Consider the following 20815-nt stretch of genomic DNA (forward strand, 5'->3'; position numbering starts at 1 on the left):
TAGGCCAATCTAATATTTCATTTTAATTATGTTTTTAATTGATTGTATTTTGGTATTTTTGTATTTGTTTTTATCAGGCTGTTAGCCGCCCTGAGTCCGTAAGGAGAAGGGCGGGGTAAAAATGCAATAAATAAATAAATATAAATAAATAAATAAAAAGATACATCTCTGCCTCAGTCCTCTGTAAGTTGGAATCTCATTGGTATAGCAGCCTTGCATGCCGCAACGAATTTTGAATCTTACAGAGCTTATGCATGAACAAAAGTAATCATCCGTCAATGGTGGTGTGCAGAAGCTTTGTCCAGAGCCTTGCTCTGGGAAACAAACCTTTAATTTGCTTCTATCTGATCATTTTATTATTTGTATCATCTTTGGTTTGTTTACTCTATACTGTATACACTATACTGTATACCAGACATGTCAAACTCGCGACGTCACGCCACGTATCGGGACGGTTTTGCCATTGCCGGCAATGGGGTGGGCACGGCTTCCGCATGACGCGTCCGGCCCACAGGCCGGCAGTTTGACACACCTGCTGTATACTGTATATACACCACAATGTCATAATATTAAGAGAGGTAACAGATATAAACAAATAAACCCAAAGTTCTGGTTTTGGATAAATGTCCTCAGTAGCTTAGGGTCTGCTCCTAAATTACATTTGCATGTTATAAGGGCAACAACTATGTTCTTGCAGCAAATTACTCAAGACAAAGATATTAAGTCCTCTATGGTTTCAGCATTTCTGCATTTAAAATTTAGAATTGCCTTAGAAGAAATTCAGTTTAGCCTTTGAGAATTCCACGTTGCTCATAAATTTGTGAACGCATGTCTTTTCAAGAGCTTTGGCTGTGCCTCACAGAGGCCTATACGGGACTGTCATTTGAAATAGCAGCTAAAACAAATATTTACCAGATATACTTCATTTCCTATCACCTGTTCAGGTTTGATCCTTTGTTCCCTTTTATGTCGCACTGTACCAGATCAAAATTACATCCAATTATAAGCAAGATCCCCCCCTCAACTGCAACAATTCATAAACTTTATTCGGTTAGCACCTCAGCCTTTTAAAGATTAATACTTTTTTCTCATTTGCTGGTGATTAAAGGTCTGCTGGGTGATTTTGTGCTTCATTCTAAATCTTTGTAATAGGCATGCAGAAAGAAGGACATTTACAACCAGTTGGCTTATTTACATTTTATTTGTCATGTTTTAATGGAATCAGTTTAAATAAAGAAACAAAAATAATTAACATGATGACTATAGAAAGCATAAGAGCAATTAGTACAGGGGTTGTTTTTTTCATATACCAACCAAGGAGCATAGAAAAAGCTTGAATGCTGTAATGCTGAATTTGTCCAAGAATGGAACACACGTTGGGATAAACCGTTTCCTTGTTGGTTCCTTGTCCACTCTAAGTGGCCAGGGTATACATATTCATTATAAGGCTTCTCAAAATGCTGATAATAGCTTTGAATAAATGATAAATGGGCCTTTTATGTGAAGAACCACTCCATTTCTGCAACGTGACCTCTAATAATTGTACCACAGTAGTGATAGATGTGCTGTTTACAAGCAAGTGAATCTAAAAAGGTGATCTGCCTAGAAAAATAATATACCTATTAGAATGCAGCCCCCCCCCTAATTATTACTCTAACTGCAGTTGGCTTTTTGATCTTCAGCTAGATGTATGTGCTTGTTTGCGTGTTCTCAGCAGCTCTTCTCTTATTTCATATACAGGCAGTCCTCGACTTATGACACAATTGAGTCCAACATATCTGTTGCGAAGTGAGACATTTGTTCGGTTATAAAATGGGGCAAAATTCACTTTTCTTGCCTCAGTTGTTACGTGAATCATTATAGTTGTTAAGTTAGTAACACGGTTGTTAAGTGAATCTGGCTTCCCCATTGACTTTGCTTGTCAGGAAGTCACAAAAGGGAATCGCATGACCCCGGGACACTGCAATGGTCATAAATATGAGTCAGTTGCCAAGCGTCTGAATTTTGATCATGACCATGGGGATGCTGCAACGGTCATTAAGTGTGAAAAACAGTCATGAGTCACTTTTTTCAGTGCAGTTGTAACTTTGAACGGTCACTAAATGAACTGTTGTAAGTCGAGGACTATCTGTATAAGAAATGTCTCCACGCTTGGATTTTTTTCACCATAGACTACAGATCAACTATGCAATCAATTCGTTGATTACTGCAATTCTAAAAACTTAGCAATATAAATACGTATTTTCTATGCATATTTAAATCCAGGGGTTTACATTCTGAAGTGTTCATGGACAGCTAAAATGTTTTAGCTAATTTTTTTTAAACATTCAGCTGAAACTTGAGGCTAAGAGCCGTTTCAGAAATGGCAAAACTCAAATCATAAAACAGTGTCAGCCTGTGTGTTTCATATACAAAATGGTGCCATTGCTGCTTGTCATAATCAATTCCTAGATTCAATGCTATTTTCCAGGTAGAGAGAGCCTGTAAATAGACCGGATAATTGCCACTGTCTAGCACACGCACAGATTTGCCACTAAACATCACTGAAATCTGAATAAGATTGCATAGGACTGCATTGCATCAATCATAAAATCACATGAGATAAAGCTGTGTCTAATATTCACAGATATAAGTTTATTTCTTGGAACATCCATTTTTTTTAATAAAATCCTTTCAATTACATTGCTAAAATTCTGTTTTCTCAAACTATACAAATACACGTATTTTAGTTTGTGTTAAGGTCTTGCATTCCATGATTAGCTGAAAGAATACATTGAAATGGAACAAACCACAGCTTCACCACTAACATAGTAAGTAACTTTAGCTTTGGGGTAAATGACTGGCCCAGTTCTACTTAATTAGGTAAAACTGACACACAAGTGCTCAAGCAGTAACCTAGTACATTTTTAATTCATTTTATCAAATGTTGAAACCGTCCATCCCCCCTCACTCCCCAAATTCTAGGATGGGAATGACATATGTAAATGCAAGAGTGCTTTTACTACTATCTGATCTGTATTTTAATCTCACATCCAAGATGGTAGAATGACTGTACCATGTGAAGCCCCACGATACAAATAAATAGAGGGAAGAGTTCGATTATATAGTTGCAGCCATCATTTTTACTTTTCTGTCCTGCTCTGGAGATATCCCAGATGTCACACGTTCATCAATTTGGCATCAAGAAAACCAAAGGCCTTCCTCAATGTCCCTAGAGCCTTCTCCTTTAATGAGCTCATGAAAGTTCACTAGTAGGGACATATCTGTGAATCAAACTGTGACTTTTTAATTTTTTTAAAAAAATGGCCATACATCACCCAATGACAGAAGATTATGTAGACAGAAACTGACGGATTACTTGTTATATGATTCGGAAAAGACTTGGAACTGTATCAAGCATACATATAATGTGCAAATGTAGTTCAAACAGTGCTACATTCTGGGAAGCAGCATTATTCGTACCAAAGTTGTACCAGCAGCATCACTTGTGGGACAGTGTTAGCTATAACTCATAATGTCAGGAAGAAGTGACTTCCTGGTTTCCCTTTCGAAAAACTCACACACACAAAAAGCTTCCCCAACATATTCTACTTACTTTACTGAATGAAAGAAAACCTTCACACTTAAACAAGTAATCCTAACTCTACATGGCATAGGACCCTAGTTACAACTATCTGTCCCGTCGGATTAGAATCCCAACATTCACATTTGCAAACTTTATTCCAGGAGGAGTAAAGATTGGTTATTTGTTTCGATAAACAGAAATGGTACCTAAAACTATTTTTGAGGTGCATGAAAAAAAAAACCCTGACATTATTAAGCCTGTCACGTCAGGATGTAAATCCTGTAAGGCAAATATTGTGTCTGTGGTAAGTGAGAAAACCTGAGTCCGATTACTCTGAATACAATTGGCATTATTTCAAGTACTTGCTTCTACCATGTACAGCTAGAAGTGGGGTTTTTTAAAACAAACAAACAAACAAACAAACAAACAGATGTTTATTGGTAAGATCTTGTATTCGAGGATTGAGCATTGCGTGTTAATTTTTTAAGGGGCAAAAGCCCACTTGAGAAATATCACAAGCAATCCTAAACCCTGTTTGATATATGTTGCAAAGAACAACAGCAGCGACAAAAAGACGAACAATAAGGCAACCACTGCAAACAACTGGATGGTAGGATGTCATGGGGACGAAGGGGAAAAGCTACAAATCCACTCGTGAGCTTGTCAATACTGTACAGATCTTTAAAAGCCATTTACTTATTCAATTGCTACCAGAAAATAAATAAAATCAACAAAGTTCTTCATCCACATTTAAGCCTCCAAAGGTCAAAATAGCGAGTCAGGAGAACGGCACTCTCATCAGGAGGGTTTGCTTTTAGCAACGGTGAACTGTTAAGAGCTTTTTCTACAGCTTCTGCTGAACAAAATTAAAAATTTGGAGCAGAGCATCAAGAGCATTGAACAAAAGTGCACCAAGAAGAAACCAGGTTAAGAGTTCTTGGAGGTGTCATAATCGTGATCAATTCTTCTTTAGCACCAATTCAAAGTTCAAAGTCGGCATATCTTCTCGTTCAGTTTTGGCTACAACTTTGATGCTACTATCCGGGCTGCTGTATACATAATTCAAGCAGACGCTGGATGTTCATCAGGTGCAGCTCTTCAAGGGGAAAGTTGGAAGAACAACACTAATTACAAAGTTCCTGGTCAAACCACTTCGCACAACAGTGAGACTGTAATAAAATATAATCCCCGGAGCTACATCAGGAGTTCCGTAGTTAGTTTCAGTTGATTTTTGGTGCAAAACAAGAAAAGGCAAACCAGAGGGAAAAAAGGTCCATTTTAAAGCCAACTGGTTAGTTCCTTTAAAAAATGATATCAAATGAGGATTTGTAACAGATGCTCCTCTTCTCTATATTAAGGGGAAACAGAAGGGATTTCCCTAAACATTTACAGTTATGCACTAATCTGGCAAAATGTTTTCATTTTTAAAGAAGCTTGAAAACAGGCATACAATCAAATGCCAAATTTCATGTCCTGATTATGTTTAACTTGGTTGATGGAGCCCCTACATGGACCTAATATTTGTTTTATCCTGAGGGGCGTGGGGTGACACCACTTAGAAATATTCATAGAGTTTATACATAAAAGTAACATGTTTCTATACAAAATGGATACACAAAGAGCAAAGGTTAATTGCTATTAGTGATAGTCTTATAGTGATGTCAGTAGCCAGCGGAGTTGATCGTGTTCACCCTTGTGCAAAAGCTAGGCATAACCGGTGAGGAACAGAAAATTAGCACTTCTGTTCCCCATAACCCCGCCCGGAAAGCACAAGATGCTTCTTTTGCTTTTCCTTCTCTCCCCTAACTGCCATTTTGCTTTAAAAATGTTGTCTGCACTTCTTTGGAAATAGTTTGGTTTTCTTGCTTCGCACATGGGTAGAAACAAGCCATTTAACCGACGTTGCTCATCGTTTGTTTGGAAATTACCCCAGTCATTTCATTTTAGCTTGCTTCTTCGGCCGGTCCCCTTCGCTGACGTGCAGATTTCTGCCTGCCTCTCTGCGGAGTGAGGAGCGCATCCTGTTCAGTTTCGGGTTCTGCATTTGCACTATCCCCCGGCTGGGATCCCGTGTCTCCTATCAGCTCTCGTAGGAACTTAAACTTGGACAAGAAGAGCTGCCAGACCACGCACCAACCTAGAGAGTTGCCAGGAAAAACAAGGGAGTGTAAGTGTTGCACCCCACAGCCACTCAGAATATACAGCACAATATGAACAAGGAGCTGATGCCAGCGCATGCCACACTCGTATACAAATAACACTGCCCCAAAAATGTCAAAAATGTCAATCCTTAGTAAAGTTTCAAAAAAACATTAAGTTGGAAACACACAGAAAACTAAAAATCTACTGTGGACTAGAAACCTTGCCTATGCATTGATTACTTTCTCTTTATCCTTGACCTACATTTTCTTATCAGCCAACTAATAAAATAACTTTCCATTAGCTTTACAGGTAGTCCTTGACTTACAACAGGCCATTTAGTGACTGTTCGAAGTTACATCACTGAAAAAAGTGACTTTTGACAGTTTTTCACACAACCGTCACAGCATCCCCATGGTCACCTGATCAAAATTCAGACGCTTGACAACTGACTCATATTTACGACGGTTGCAGTGTCCCGGGGTCATGCGATCCCCCATTTGTGACCTTCTGATAAGCAAAGTCAATGGGGAAAGCCGGATTCATTTAACAACCGTGTTCCTAACTTAACAACTGTGGCAAGAAAGGTCATAAAACGGGGCAAAATTCACTTCACCGTCTCACTTGGCTACAGAAATGTTGGGCTCAATTGCGATCATAAGTCAAGGACTACCTGTATTTAAGTCTTTCTGATCTATTACATTATTGGACAGGTGAACCCAAATAGGAAATACCAATACAAATCTCATCCTTTTTTTAAAAAAGTTTTATTGATTTTCTAATTTTACATTTAAGTATTTAAAAAGCAACATGGTGGCTGAGTTAATCGAAAATTCAATGTCATACAAACATCTTTAGTGCAAGTTTCAAACTACCACATTAAATATTTCCTCTCTTTTCCCCTTAGTATTTACTGTCTCATATTTAAACTAATACAATTCTTATTATATCAATTAAACAAAAGTAACATTCTTACATTTATCAATAATTTTTAGCTTATACATATCCTGGTTATTTTAACATTCAGTCTTTATAGACAAGCAATGTCCTAATTAGTTTTTCCCAATTTTTAGTTTCCCATTAATATTTAAATTTAACATTTAATATTTATAATTTCCAAGTTTTAAGTGACCAAAATTCCCTTTATCCCAATTCATCACAAAGTCTAATATTCAGGATACACGTCTTATCTATTTGAATATATTCTATTTCTCACCATTTTACATCATCTAATTAATAATACAGTGTAACATTCTTATTTTCTATTAATTTCCAAATGTCTTAAATTTAGTAACCAAAATTTCTCTTGTTTCAACATCAAATACTTCCTCTCTTTTTCTCTTAGTATCTACTATCTCATATTTAAGCTAGTACAGTTCTTATTATATCAGCTAAATAAAAATATGTTTTACATTTATCAGTAGATTTTTAGCTTATGTATATCTTGATTATTTTTACATTCAACCTTTATGGACCAATCAATATTCAAATTTAAATTTTGATATTTATACTTCCAAATTTTAAATGACCAAAGTTTTCTTTATCTCAATTCATAACAAAATCTAGTATTCAGTATGTCTATTTGAGTATATTCTATTTTAATCCTCACTAATGAGTCAAAACCCCAATTTTCTTCAGCCTTATTCTAGCTTCTTTCTTTCCCAACTTGCCTTCCATATCCGTGCTTTTAAGTCATCAAATAGTTCTCCCTCTGTTATGTTGTTTGAGACAGTTCTTTTTTTGAAAAAAACAAAGGTGCCGGAACTCACACATGTCATACAACCCGCCTTGCCTACCCTATAAGGTTCCATCCAAAAAAGGTGCCGGAACTCTGTTCTGGGCGTTCTATGACAAAAAAAGCCCTGGTTTGAGATAAAAGAGGCCATCCAGTCTCCATTTTTTTGGGAAGGACTAACAAATTGTGTCTCTATTTTCCCATCTCAATGTAGTTGTCCTGAAATGTTTATCTTCCCTTCGGTCTGTTCTTCTTGAGCCTCAGGTTTCTTTTGATTTATATAAAAAGTCTTTTCTATTTTCAGTGTTGTCAGCCCCTTTTCTGGGTTTTCCATTAACTGTGTTTGTTGATCAGCTAAATCTTCTATCATAGTATTTAATTGTTCTATTATATTCTGTATAGTTGGTTCTTTAGTTATAATCAAAGTTTGGGTTCGTATATCTAGGAAGACATCTTGTTCTTTTCTGTAGCTTCTTATTTCTTCAGTAATTGTAAGAATAGTTTCATAAATTGCTTTCAGCATAAAAAGAATCTGTTCCTGATCTTCTTCTATGTTCTCTTAGTGTGTTAAATTAAAAGCTGTACAATCAGGGAATGAAAATAATTTTCTCACTAAGTATAAAACACAGCTGGGCTTCTCACAGCTGATATCTGTCAAGGTTGCAAAAGTCTTATCTATAGTCTGGGCTTCGGGCCAAGTCTCTTTTAAACAATAACATGTTGTAATATCAGGTTTAGCCACAAGATGTCGCCCAAACTGTTTAAGATTTTTGTTTTTCATTTTTTTTAAGTCCAAAATTTTTATAATCCTTCCCAATTTTACTTCTTTTTTGTAAGTAAAAACCCAAATTTTCAATAAATATAAGAAATCTTTTAGTCCTCAAATTTTAGGAAAATAAAAATCCAGTTAGAATCAAGTTATTTTTTCAGCATTTTAAACTCCCCTGGATATTCAGTTGCCACTGTTTTTAGAGCAGGGCTTTTCAACAAGTGGTACGCATACCACCTGTGGTAATTTGCCACATGGCAGTGGTACGCGACTGCTAGCCAAGTGTAGCAGGGGAGGCGAATGAGTCGAAGCGAGCCAAGCCTGAGAGAGAGGCAGCTGCAGTGCATGACTGTCTGCACTCGGCAGAAGCCCCAGGAGCCGGCAGGGCTCCAGCTGATTGGCTCTAGCTGATTGGTGCTTCTAGAAGCAGCGTGGAGGTGAACTGAAGAAAAATGGGGGGAAGGAGAGGAGAGGCTATAAAAGGAGGTGGTTTGGTCAGGAAAGGGGAAAAAAGATAACAGGGAAAGAGAAGGAGAGGTCAGCTGGCAGGGAGGAAACAGGGACAGAGAAGAAGAAGCAGCTGTTGCTGGAAGAAAAGGTCCCCTGGTTCGTTTTCTCCAGCCAGGAGAATGCAAACAACGCTGATGAAATGAAAAGCCGGCATGTCAGAAAGGAGGTGGGTTTATTTAGTTCTGGATCAGCTGGCAGCTTGATTGGGTTACCTTAAGGATTTTTGTACAGTTTTTACAGCGTTTTGTAATTCAGAAGATCCTTTGTGTGCTTTGGTTATTGGAATATTTTAGTCTGTATTTTAGACTAGAAATGAGTCCAAAGTGTTGACTTTCGTAGGTTTAATCCCTTTAAACAAATGTAATTAATTTTACCCCCTTATCTTGAATCTGTCTATGGCTTTTAGAAAGTTTTCTTTGAAGATAAACAGGATTAATTTTAAAGCTAAAGCTTTTCGCAATTGCCTGAGCCTTTCAGTCGGGATTGCAACATTGTGACACATGACACATCTGAGGCAGCTTAAAAAAAGGAAAAAAAACAGAGTTTATGTATTTATTTTGTGAACCTTTCTTGCTTTGCATTTGATTCCTGTGTCTTTAAGGGTACAGGGAAGGGACGGGGGTGCATTCTTACTACACTGTGAAAGGAGAGCTAAGAAGGACCAACCAGCTAGCTCAGGGGTCTACAAATTTAGCAACTTTAAGACCTGTGGACTTCAACTCCTAGAATTCCTCATCCAGCCACGATGGCTGAGGAATTCTGGGAGTTGAAGTCCACAAGTCTTAAAAGTGCCAAGTTTGAAGACCCCTGAGCTAGCTGGTAGTGGTGCAGGTTAATAAACATGGATAAATTCAAGTTTTTGACACCTTGCTAAGCGTTGGTGGTACTCAAATATTGTCATGTCCTAAAAATGGTACAATCTGTGAAAAGGTTGAAAAGCCCTGTTTTAGAGAGTGGGATAGAATTTCCCTTCCCTCTCTCCACAGGGGAGAAAAATACTTTGGGCAGCTTATACAGGTGGACAAAATAATTAGGATTGAAGAGAGGTTCAGATCTTACCCAGTTTCATCCGCGCTGCTTTGTAGCTGCTTGGTGGTAAGTTTGCCTTTGGCTGTCTGCAGCCTAGTGACAAACCATATTTCTATGGCCGGTCTTTCGTCCGCCGGTTTGGAGGGCTGCACCGGATCGAGCAGAAGGGCTACCACCCTTCTGCGATCAAGCGGGGATCCCCTCCTTGCTTGTCACCCCTAGTGGCCGCGGCGGCAAACTGGAAGTCCCACAAATCTCATCCTTTATCTACCAGACATTAGGGACGAGGTATAATGAATTTTTCCCATTAATCATATAGCTATTTTATCAAAAATGATCAAACAAGGATCAGGAGGTAGGAGGGACAATGAAGAAAAGAGTCTCATTAAGGGGAGGAAAATGACCGAAAATGCCCCTATTTATGAATCACTGAGATTATTTCCAAAGAGCTAATTGCTAAAGAGACCAGGTCCCTATGAATTGCACCCGGGGTTATTGTCTCCTAACAACAAGGTCAGCCAGTCACCATTCTTTCAGCCTGTTCCATGCTCCTGGGCTTTTTTGAATGCTATTTGGGTGGAAAGAATGCCATCTGATGCTTCTTAGTAAAAACACAGCAATTAATAACAACTTTTACTGTTACTAATGTTATCAGAAGATTAAAGAAAAGGGGCGGAATGGGTTTATTTTTTTGGCATTGATAACATCAAATCCCTTTCCTCTTTGCCATCCTCAACTTACTTTCAGCTCAGTCTTGCCCAATGAAAAGACCTGAAATCTCAAAAAAAAAAATCTGCATGTTTTTTGGAACACTAATGGATTTGGGAATGTATGAAAGAGAAATTTTGTAATGAGGGATGGATAAAGGAGAAAACAAGAGGTAAACTGTATTCATCAGGATGTAAACATTACGGCTCTAAACGAAAGACAACTAAAATTGTGAAAGGGACAGACAGTATAAGAGCCAACAAATCCAAAAACACAGTATTAGTCTCCTATTCCTAACTGATTTATTGAAAGGTTTGTGTCGGTGTGCATTATATACCTCCTAACATGTGGGTTATGGTCAACAGTATGTTGGCATGCAAGGCAGTTTCTAGAGTAGTTATTCCAGCTTGTGAAGAACACGTGAGCAAGTTTGGGGTAAAATGAGGCTTTAGTTAGGCTTGTGATATGCTGAACAAATTAGGTAAAAAGTGACTGTCACGGTCCTTGGATTGGGAGAAAACGTTACACATGACATGGGGGTAACTAAATTGATCATCTAGTCTACTCCTTCTTTACTTCATAAGAAGCATTTTAAGAGTGACAGCCTTCATTCACCATCTTGGTCATAATGTGGCTTGCATGGCTTAGGCCAGGGGTAGTTTGTGGTTTCTAAATAAAGATTTGTAGCTTAGTGAAATGCACAAACCCAGCCCATGTCAACATCTCTGTTTGCAGGAAGAAGTACATAGGTGCTCTTTAATCTTTTTTTCTTTTCTCTCTCTACCCCACAAAAGCATGTAATTGTTACCCATACAAGCTTCTGTTCCCAGTCACTCTGCATGTTGCAATTGTTGCAACATATGTATGGAATCGTGATCATTTAGCATTTGATTTTCAGACTATTCAAAGAAAACTTGTGCCAATTTATACATTCGGCAGAACAAACGGTAGACTATTTTCCTGGACTGCCTCATTTCAAGGTGCATGCAGTTGTGTATTTCCAATCTAAGACCACTACTACAGTCTATTTCGGGCATATTTTAAATTTGGTATATCAATGGAAAGGTCCGTATTCCACCTGTTTTATTTTCAATGTTTCCATTAACATTATTCCTACACGCACTCCAAATGATCTGTCTACTACAGGGATCTTCAGATTTGGCCCTTTTATGACTTGTGGACTTCAACTCACAGAATTCCTCAGCCAGGCACACTGGCTGAGGAATTCTGGGAGTTGAAGTTCACAAGTCATAAAAGGGCCAGGTTTGAAGACCCCTGGTCTACCATAAGAATTAAGCAGACTTAAGAAACGTGCTATTACCAAATTGTGCTGAAGATATACTCTGGTTCTTATAATCAAATCTAGGCTGGCATCTGAGAAGAATCACCTAAGACAGGGGTAGGCAACCTTGGCTCTTTTATGATTCGTGGACTTCAACTCCCAGAATTCCTGAGCATGGCTGGCTCAGGAATTTTGGGAGTTGAAGTCCACAAGTCATAAAAGAGCCAAGGTTGCCTACCCCTGACCTAAGATAATACCACAAGGAGGAATAAAGGAACCTTGTAATTAACAAACTATGGAAACTTTACTGAAACTTTACTGTGATGAAATTCTATCATTAACTACTAATTTACCAGAGCCACATTAACCTTGAGCCTTGGGCTTTTATTTATTTATTTATTTATTGTAAGATTTAAAAAGTGGCAGTTCCTTTTAGCACAGCTTGATCAAGAAGGGAATAGTTTCTTGGGGTTTTTTTTTTTTTTTTTGTACTCTCTGGCCATACAACCGCCCTCAAAAATGTAGTTGCTCTAGCTCAGTATTTAATGCAATTGCCAAACTGCCAAGTAGTTTTGCAATCCTCAGTCTCCAGTGAGGCAATTCTGAAGTAACCGAAGGTCACATTAAATATCAAGGTAAAAGAGCTGCATCTGTTTCACAACTGAATTCATCAAAAAGGTATTAAGGTCAAGGGCGGATATGTGAAGCTTCAATACATCAGAGCAGATCCTGCAATGTTGACATTAGTCAACCAAGTAGGAGTGGATTAACAAGGGGAGTATTCCACAGTGTTTATTTTTTATCAAGCTCATATTTTCTATTTTCCAAAATTATAAATTCTAACTATTCCATTTTATTCTTTTACTAGCATTCTTTTCTTCTTTGACAAGGATCAAAGCTCTCAGTCAGGAAATTAAAGATAACTCTACGGTAATAGCAAAAAACACAAAACAATACTATCCCAATGGACCCAATTAAGTACGGTAATTCCCATTGGCATTTTTTTCCAACTCATCCCCATTATATTAGAATTATATTGAAGAGATTTTATTATGCTTAAGGTTGATATTAGTAATAGTGATATTAGTAGTGATATTTTGTAATTATATATATATATATATATCTTTGTTTATGTGCAAGCAGCTTTGTAGATGCTTTAGATTGGGAAATTAGTTATATAGAAGCAAATGTTTTATGCTTCAGGTATAGGTGATTGCTTATATGAAAAGAGCAAGGTAAGGGGAGGGGGGAAAGGAGTTACAGATGGAGCCTGGGTTGCTGTGTATGAGTCATCATCTAGGAATTATTTTGTTGTGCCATCTTATGGCTAGTACCAAGATCAGATCTCTTTGTTCTGGAAAGGTATAAAAAGTGGAAGACATCTTTCCTGGTTGTTGCCTTCATCTCTCTACCAGCCACGAAGAGAGATGGGGTCACCCAACTCTATTTTGATCACTTCAGAATCTGGAGTGATCCCCCAGCTAGTACAAGTGAGGGACGCATGAAGCTCCAATCTTGTGTTTGACATGTCTGTCATAGAGAGATATGCATCAGATAAAACCCAATTATTAGGAGACAGATTAGAATTCTGCAAAGGTCATTCATTCTTGCCAAGCAAGAAAACACAGATTCTAAACCTGGACATCACTGAAACCAAGAGGAAACGGAAGACAAACACAATCCAGTTAGCTCTCGCACATCCAGGTACAATCTATGGAAGCGATAACGAATTACTGGTGTCAAATATGTGAGGTACGGAAAATTAAAGGGAATAGGCATGCAAGTAAACTATAACATGAGAAACATATTGTCAGATTATAAAATCAATGTAAGGAACATATTTCATAGGCTTGTGTGAAAGTCAACCTGATGAGCTATAAGAAATGAGATATTGTGAAAGTCAAACCAAACCTATCTATCCAAACTTTCAAAGAAGAAAAAAGTCAAGTGGCAGGAAGAATGTAGGACAGCTGAACACTAACTTTCAATATCAAACAAGAAAAGGCAAGGAACACTGTCTCAGTCAAGAGTGTGAACAAATGGAATAATAAGAAAAAAAGCACGACAGGTTTCTTTTAAGAAGGAAAATCCATAACTAAAATACAAGCTTCCAAAAATAATCACTGAAGAGATCCGATACCAACAAATGAGATTAAAGGAAGATGGAACTGTACCAAAACCTTTATTAAACAAGCTTATAGAATAACTGAAACATTTGCAGAGGAAAAAAAATTCAGGAACTAAATTAAAAATTAGGTATGACAGTCATTGAAACAACTGTTAAATAGGAAAGCATCAGCCATAGATTTAAAAAAAAAAACCATTCGACTATATAAAGCTGTGGAGAAATGGCAGATAAAGCAAAAACAACTCTATGTCAACAAATATAGAACAAGATTTGGGGATCTAGGAAAAGATTGGTAATACAGTAAAGAAGCAAGATGCAAATAAATCTGCACATTTCTAAATTAACTGCAGCAAGTCTTTATGCAAGCAAGGTTTTGCTTATTGTACTTCACGAGATTCAGAGACTTACATGGAGATGAATAAAACACCATGTACTAAAAGAAGTAATCTATTAGTCCTGGCTCATATAAAAACAGATTGCTCCTTTAAGGAAATGTTTTGCAAACATAAACTCACATACTTTGGACATGAGATGTTTGTTTTTGGTGCCTTTGAGTCAGTATTGACTCCATGTGCCTGCCTGGTCAAGTCTCTGAAGTTTCCTTGGCAAGGTTTTTCAGAAATGGTTTGCTATGGCCTGCTTCTTAAGGCTAAGAGGGAGAGACTGGCCCAAGATTACCCCGCTGGTTTTGTGACGAAGGCAACACTAGAACTCATGGCCTTCTGGTTTCTAGCCTGATGCCTTAACCCAGTGGTGGCGAACCTATGGCACGTGTGCCAGAGGCGGCACTCGGAGCCCTCTCTGTGGGCATGCGCGCCATCGCCCCAGCCCTGCCTCCCCCCATGGCCCCATCCTCACCAGCAGCCTCCGCCCGGAGGAGAGTTGCCCCCAGGCACGGCCCGCATGGAGAAGTGCAACCAAACACATGGCAGCAGGGACAATACTCCACCCTCGAGCCCCGTCGTGCGTAGATGTTGCTGCGGGGCGTGGGCGGAGGGGATGGCTGCCATGATGCTGCTGGGCGGTGGGTGGTCCTGTAGGTGGGTGGGGCAGGGGCGTAACGGGGGAAGGGCGGGAGGACGAAGCGGGGGAAGGGGTGGAGGCAGGGCAGTTTTTGGGCACTCAGTCTCTAAAAGGTTCGCCATCAATGCCTTAACCGCTACACCAGACTGGCTCAGACCCGATGAGAATCTAGAAAGAATATTATTCTTGGCAAAATTGGGGGAAGAGAAAAGCAACAAATAAGGTGGATGGGTGGGATAAAAAAATAATAATGATCAGAATGTGCATAGAAAAGATATGGATTACTGCTGACATGACAGCTCCAAGAAAGCAAGGATTTCTCTATCCAGTCTCCAGGAATCAAAGCCAACTTGCTGAAACTTCACTAAACCACTGCTGTTACAACGATCGGGCAGAATCCTCGAACAGAACACGTGAGAATGAGACTTAAAAGCTACAGGTCTAGAGCAGGGCTTTTCAACCTTATCACAGATTGTACCACTTTTAGGACATGACAATATTTGGGTACCACCAGTGCTTAGCAAGGTGTCAAAAACTTGATGACTAAAAAAAGGGGGGAGGATTTTGGGTTTTACTGATTAGATTCATTTGTTGTTATAGAAATGGCTAGTTTATAATATTATGGAAACGTAAAAAGTTGAGGTTCAATGTTAATGCTTCCTTCTACTGCAACAGAGGAAGTCTGTTCTTTTTCTCTTCTCCCCCTCACTTTCCCCCCCTTTTTCCTCCCCACTGTGTCCTACTATTTGCTTTTGTATTTTTTGTATTTTATTCTATAATCTAATAAAATATTACAAACTGTAGGAAAAAAAGGGGGAAACTATCAGTTTTAATTTCTTTGGTGGCTGTTCCTTTGCTGAATCACTTTCCCCTTGCACTGACAAATGTATGATGAATTTTTCCATGTTTATTAATATGCACCACTACCAGCTAGCTCAGGGGTCTTCAAACGTGGCACTTCTAAGACTTGTGGACTTCAAGTCCCAGAATTCCTCAGCCATCATGGCTGGATGAGGAATTCTAGGAGTTGAAGTCCACAGGTCTTAAAGTTGCTAAGTTTGTAGACCCCTGAGCTAGCTGGTCGGCCCTTCTTAGCTCTCCTTTCATAATGTAGTAGGAATGCATCCCCCATCCCTTCCCTGTACCCTTAAAGACACAGGAATCAAGTGCAAAGCAAGAAAGGCTCACAAAATAAATACATAAACTCTGATTTTTTCCCCTTTCTTTAAGCTGCCTCACACGCGTCACGTGTCACAATGTTGCAATCCCAGACTGAAAGGCTCTGACAATTGCGAAAAGCTTTAGCTTTAAAATTAATCCTGTTTACCTTAAAAAAAAACTTTCTAAAAGCCATAGACAAACTCAAGATAAGGGGGTAAAACTAATTACATTTGTTTAAAGGGATTAAACCTATGGAAGTCAATACTTTGGACTCATTGCTAGCCTAAAATACAGACTAAAATATTCCAATAATCAAAGCACACAAAGGAGCCTCTGAATTACAAAATGCTGTAAAAACTGTATAAAAATCCTTATGGTAATCCAATCAAGCTGCCAGTTGATCCAGAACTAAATAAACCCACCTCCTTTCCGACATGCCGGCTTTTCATTTCATCAGCGCTGTTTGCATTCTCCTGGCTGGAGAAAACGAACCAGGGGACCTTTACTTCTAGCAACAGCTGCTTCTTCTTCTCTGTCCATTTCCTCCCTGCCGCCTGACTTCTCTTTCTCTTTCCCTGTTGTTTTTTTTTTCCCTTTCCTGCCCAAACTCTGCTAAATAAAGCTTATCAGGTAATTGTTCTCTGGAACATTACAGCAGGATCTGGGCTTTCCTATTTAGTCATCTGAAAATCAGGCAATTAATCAGGAGGGGAGAGCCTAAGGGGGCTGAGAATAGCATCTAAGGAAGGAAACACAAAACTAGCCAGTCAGGATCCTGGATGATCCAACTAGAAATCTTCCAGTTGTTTCCAACACTAAATGTTTAGCTGAGTCATAGGAAAATCAGTGAGCATATGAATTTGCACGAAGCAGGCCCAGACATGCCTTTTATTCAGACTCGGAGAACTGATCTTCTGGATGGGGAAGGTATCCATCAGCATACATGCCATTTATTTGGTTTTGGATTAGCGGATTGTATACATCCAGTCATTTGAAGCTTATTTAGCAAGCCTGAGTCAAAATATGCCTTGACTTAGTTTAACTCTTTTAGTATAACTCGGTGTAATGACATCACACTATCATTTCATCAACCTTTCCAACCTCCAGATGTGTGGGAAGAGCAAATCCCAGGATGAGCAGTCTAATACTCTTAATATACAACTAGACTACCAAACTCTAGTGAAAGTTCCCATTTACTTCATCTTAATTTTTTCAGTAGGTCATTAATAAATATATATTTTAAGGAAACCTTTCCTTCATCCTTGGAAGAGAAGTTGGTGAAAGAGATGAAAGGGGATAAATATTAAGACACAGAAAGAGGACATATATATATATATATATATATATATATATATATATATATATATATATATATATATATATATATATATATATATATATATATATATATATATATATATATATATATATATATATATATATATATATATATATATATATATATATATTTGTTTTCTCCATATCATCAACGAACAGATCATATCTGATTCCATGGTCTAACTTCACATTAATGCAAAGGCACATACAGTCCCATTAGTGACTTCTTCTCTCCCTCCCCCTTCTCCAAGAAATATCTCCTCTTAACAGGACTCCCAAGTCACATAAACTATATATGTGATTTAACACTGGCTTTATTGTCTCCTACGTAAAACCCATAAACATTTAGGATTTCCAGTGCAGGCTTTTAGATCAATGAAGCAGTGATGAGCTTTTGGGATGAATGGCTGTGATGTATTTCTATTTTGTTCTGACCTTTTGCCAGCAGCTGTGGCTGGCATTTTTTCAGAGGCAAAGTGATATACAGTAATAGGAATGGCAGCCCACACTACTTCATTTTGGATTTCCATCAACATATGTCAAATACTATGCAAAATCATGCTAGTGTTGCCCAGGTGAAATAGGTTTTTGCATAAAAAATTGCCTGAGTAGAGCTAAGTAACAGAAGAAAATAAATTATTTCATACAGCCCTAGGCAAGAAACATCAACTGTCAAAGCAAACTCTCAACTGAATGAAAAGAGCTGTACTTGAAACACAGCTAGAGGGCAGCAGATTGAAGAAGTCTGTTAAATAACCACACAAAGGTATTTAGAAATAGCCTGGAACATGACTTTATTCCACACTATTTTGGGCCCTTGGCACTAAATTAACAATATTCCTTTACATCTAAAGACCATTGCCATAAATGCAAGATTAAATTAATTGATATACTTCATTTCCACCACAAAATTTACCAGGTTTGAGTCTTCAGCAACTAGCTAATTTAGCAACAGAGTCCCTCTTGGCTTTTTGTAGGACTAATGAAGTGGTCTTCAAACTTGGCTCTTTTATAACTTGTGGACTTCAACTCCCAGAATTCCTCAGCCAGCATAAAGTCATAAAAGGGCCAAGTTTGAAGACCCCTGGACTAATGTTTTTCAATAAATACTTTAGATAGGTGTCTTTACAGAAACTCTCCAAAAACCTCCTTCACCACCCATACAACTCATCTTCACACAGCCAAATGAAATTCCACAATTTCTTCTCGCCAATCCTGTTTATTAAGTGACAAGTAATAAAATACATCCCTTTAGGGTCTTTTTTTCAGAACTTTTCCCCACCGGTAAATTTATTTAGTGTTTTGCTAATAGATTGATAAATAAATTTACAATTCTCCAGCCAGGTGGGCACTCACAAAACATTACAAGGATTATGTGGTCTGATGTACTTCCATGGCAAGGAAGCTTCAAACAATCCTCAGAAAGAGAAATGGGCCAAGAAAAAAATATATCTTATATTAGGCAACAGCATCTGGTCTCCGAGATCAGGTCTCTTACTCACCACAGAGCATGAACAGCAAGACAAAAAACAAAGTAGCCACGATGACGAGGAGAGTCAGGCCAATACTTTGCAACATCTTCCCTGTGCCTGTGAAGATCTAGGACGGTTTCGGTCTCCCTGATCGTGTGAAGACGACAGAGGAAGGAGGAGGCAATCGCGACATCCCCACCGGCTACAAAGAAGTGAGCAGGCAGGGGAAGGAGCGGGGGCAACCGGCCACTTAGAAATCAGTGAGCACGAAAGAGGGTAGGAAAGAAAGGGGTGCAAACCCCAATACTTGATGCGTAAGGACCATGATTCTCCGTTCCTCTGCTCTTCTCTTCTAAGAACTTGGCGCGAGCAATCAAGAGGCAGTGAGTTCCAAAGGAGAAGGAAGCGGCGGCATGAGTTCTAAGGGGCTGTTATAAACTAGCGAAGAAGACCGGCAATTTTTTACACACACACACACACATTCAAGAGGCTTTCTGGAGCGACGAAGCAAATCCACGGCCGAAGAGGATGGGGAAAAAGACTGGCGGGATAGACTGCAGCTCCCCGATCAGAAACCCCGCACGGTGTCTTCCTTGCCCCGAACATCAGACGGTTCCATTGTTCCCTGCGCAGGAGGGGCAAAAAAAACGAGACTCCTCGCCTCCTGCTCTAGGGGCAGAATGGTCTTTCCTCTGCCTCGAAAATCGGGCAGCTGCAAAATGAACGAGAGGGAGGGCGGGTAGGGAAGAGATGGGGGGGGGAAGTGCCGTTTCCTGCCACCCGGATATGATTCGCCGCTGTGTCGCAAATCTATGGAAACTGTAGTTCAGTGTGTGAACGCTGGTTACCCTTAGGTGCTGGAAAGTGGCACAAGAAGGACTTTAATTCCCATCATCCTTTGGGAACGAAGGCCCGCCTAAGAGGCAGCGTTCTGATCCCTTCTAATCAATGCGGTCTAAATGTAAATCAGTTTAAGAGACTCTGAAAGGCGTTTGTGGCGTGGAGCTTACGAGCTATTTTTTTAATTATTATTATTAAAATCGTTCCATTCTTTTCTTCGGCCCCCGTGTAAAATAAATATTCCTGAGAACCGAGAACATGTGAGAAGCTAGAGCTGTCACCCGCTAATGCAGGGGTAGTCAACCTTGGCTCTTTTATGACTCGTGGACTTCAACTCCCAGAATTCCTGAGCCAGCACAGCTGGCTCAGGAATTCTGGGAGTTGAAGTCCACGAGTCATAAAAGAGCCAAGGTTGACTACCCCTGCAAATGCATAAAGCGAATCCGGGTGTTGGACTGCAATAATCGGGCGCCCACGCGATGACCGCGAAACACTTAAAGAGTTTCGATAGCTACTCGCTGCCGTTTCGTGCTAGCGTTTTTGCAGCCCAGCCTCAGAAGCCAGTGATAGGCAAAGCGTTTACTTTAATTTACCATTTAATGGGGGGGGAAATCCTCAGATTCTGGTACATTCAGAATCCAAAATCAAGGCTGTTTTAAAAGCACGGAAACTCCGCATACACTATTTTTTTAAAATGATCAGATGAATCAGTGTCCATTAGAGTGCAAAACTAAGCAGAAAATATGTCAAGAGTGACAGTACGTCAGCACTACGCACGCACACATCAATTTTATACTGTAGGAGGGAACAAAAAAAATGGTATGTGTGTCTAAATGAGGAGCTAAACTGGATAAAATGACCATTTAAGACCGAGATCCCCCAAACTCTTCAACTCACCAAGCCGTACAAAATATTGGTTTATTTATTTATTTATTTATTTATTTTTTAATTTGTATACCGCCCTTCTCCCATAGGACTCAGGGCGGTTCACAGCATATTTAAAAAACAAATACTATACATAAAAATAAAAATACAAAAAATACAACAATATAAACCCCAATAAAACCGAATTAAAAACCAAATATTGACAGCTGTGTTTCCAATTAAAATGCTTCT

The 20815-nt window shown here is 39.0% G+C and overlaps 1 protein-coding gene across 1 annotated transcript; it reads right to left on the bottom strand.

Annotated features, from left to right (window-relative positions):
- Positions 1–5508: 5508 nt before the first annotated feature.
- On the bottom strand, positions 5509–19143 carry SMIM13 (small integral membrane protein 13). Its single transcript, XM_015810854.1, has 2 exons — positions 18890–19143; positions 5509–5702 (listed from the first exon to the last, which is right to left on the bottom strand). The coding sequence occupies exons 1-2, from the start codon at positions 18963–18965 to the stop codon at positions 5509–5511; spliced, it is 270 nt and encodes an 89-aa protein (XP_015666340.1). The 5' UTR covers positions 18966–19143.
- Between the last annotated feature and the right edge of the window lie 1672 nt (positions 19144–20815).

The sequence above is a fragment of the Protobothrops mucrosquamatus genome, unplaced genomic scaffold, assembly GCF_001527695.2.
Source record: "Protobothrops mucrosquamatus isolate PMUCROS unplaced genomic scaffold, P.Mucros_1.0 scaffold23, whole genome shotgun sequence".
In the NCBI taxonomy this organism is placed as follows: domain Eukaryota; kingdom Metazoa; phylum Chordata; class Lepidosauria; order Squamata; family Viperidae; genus Protobothrops; species Protobothrops mucrosquamatus.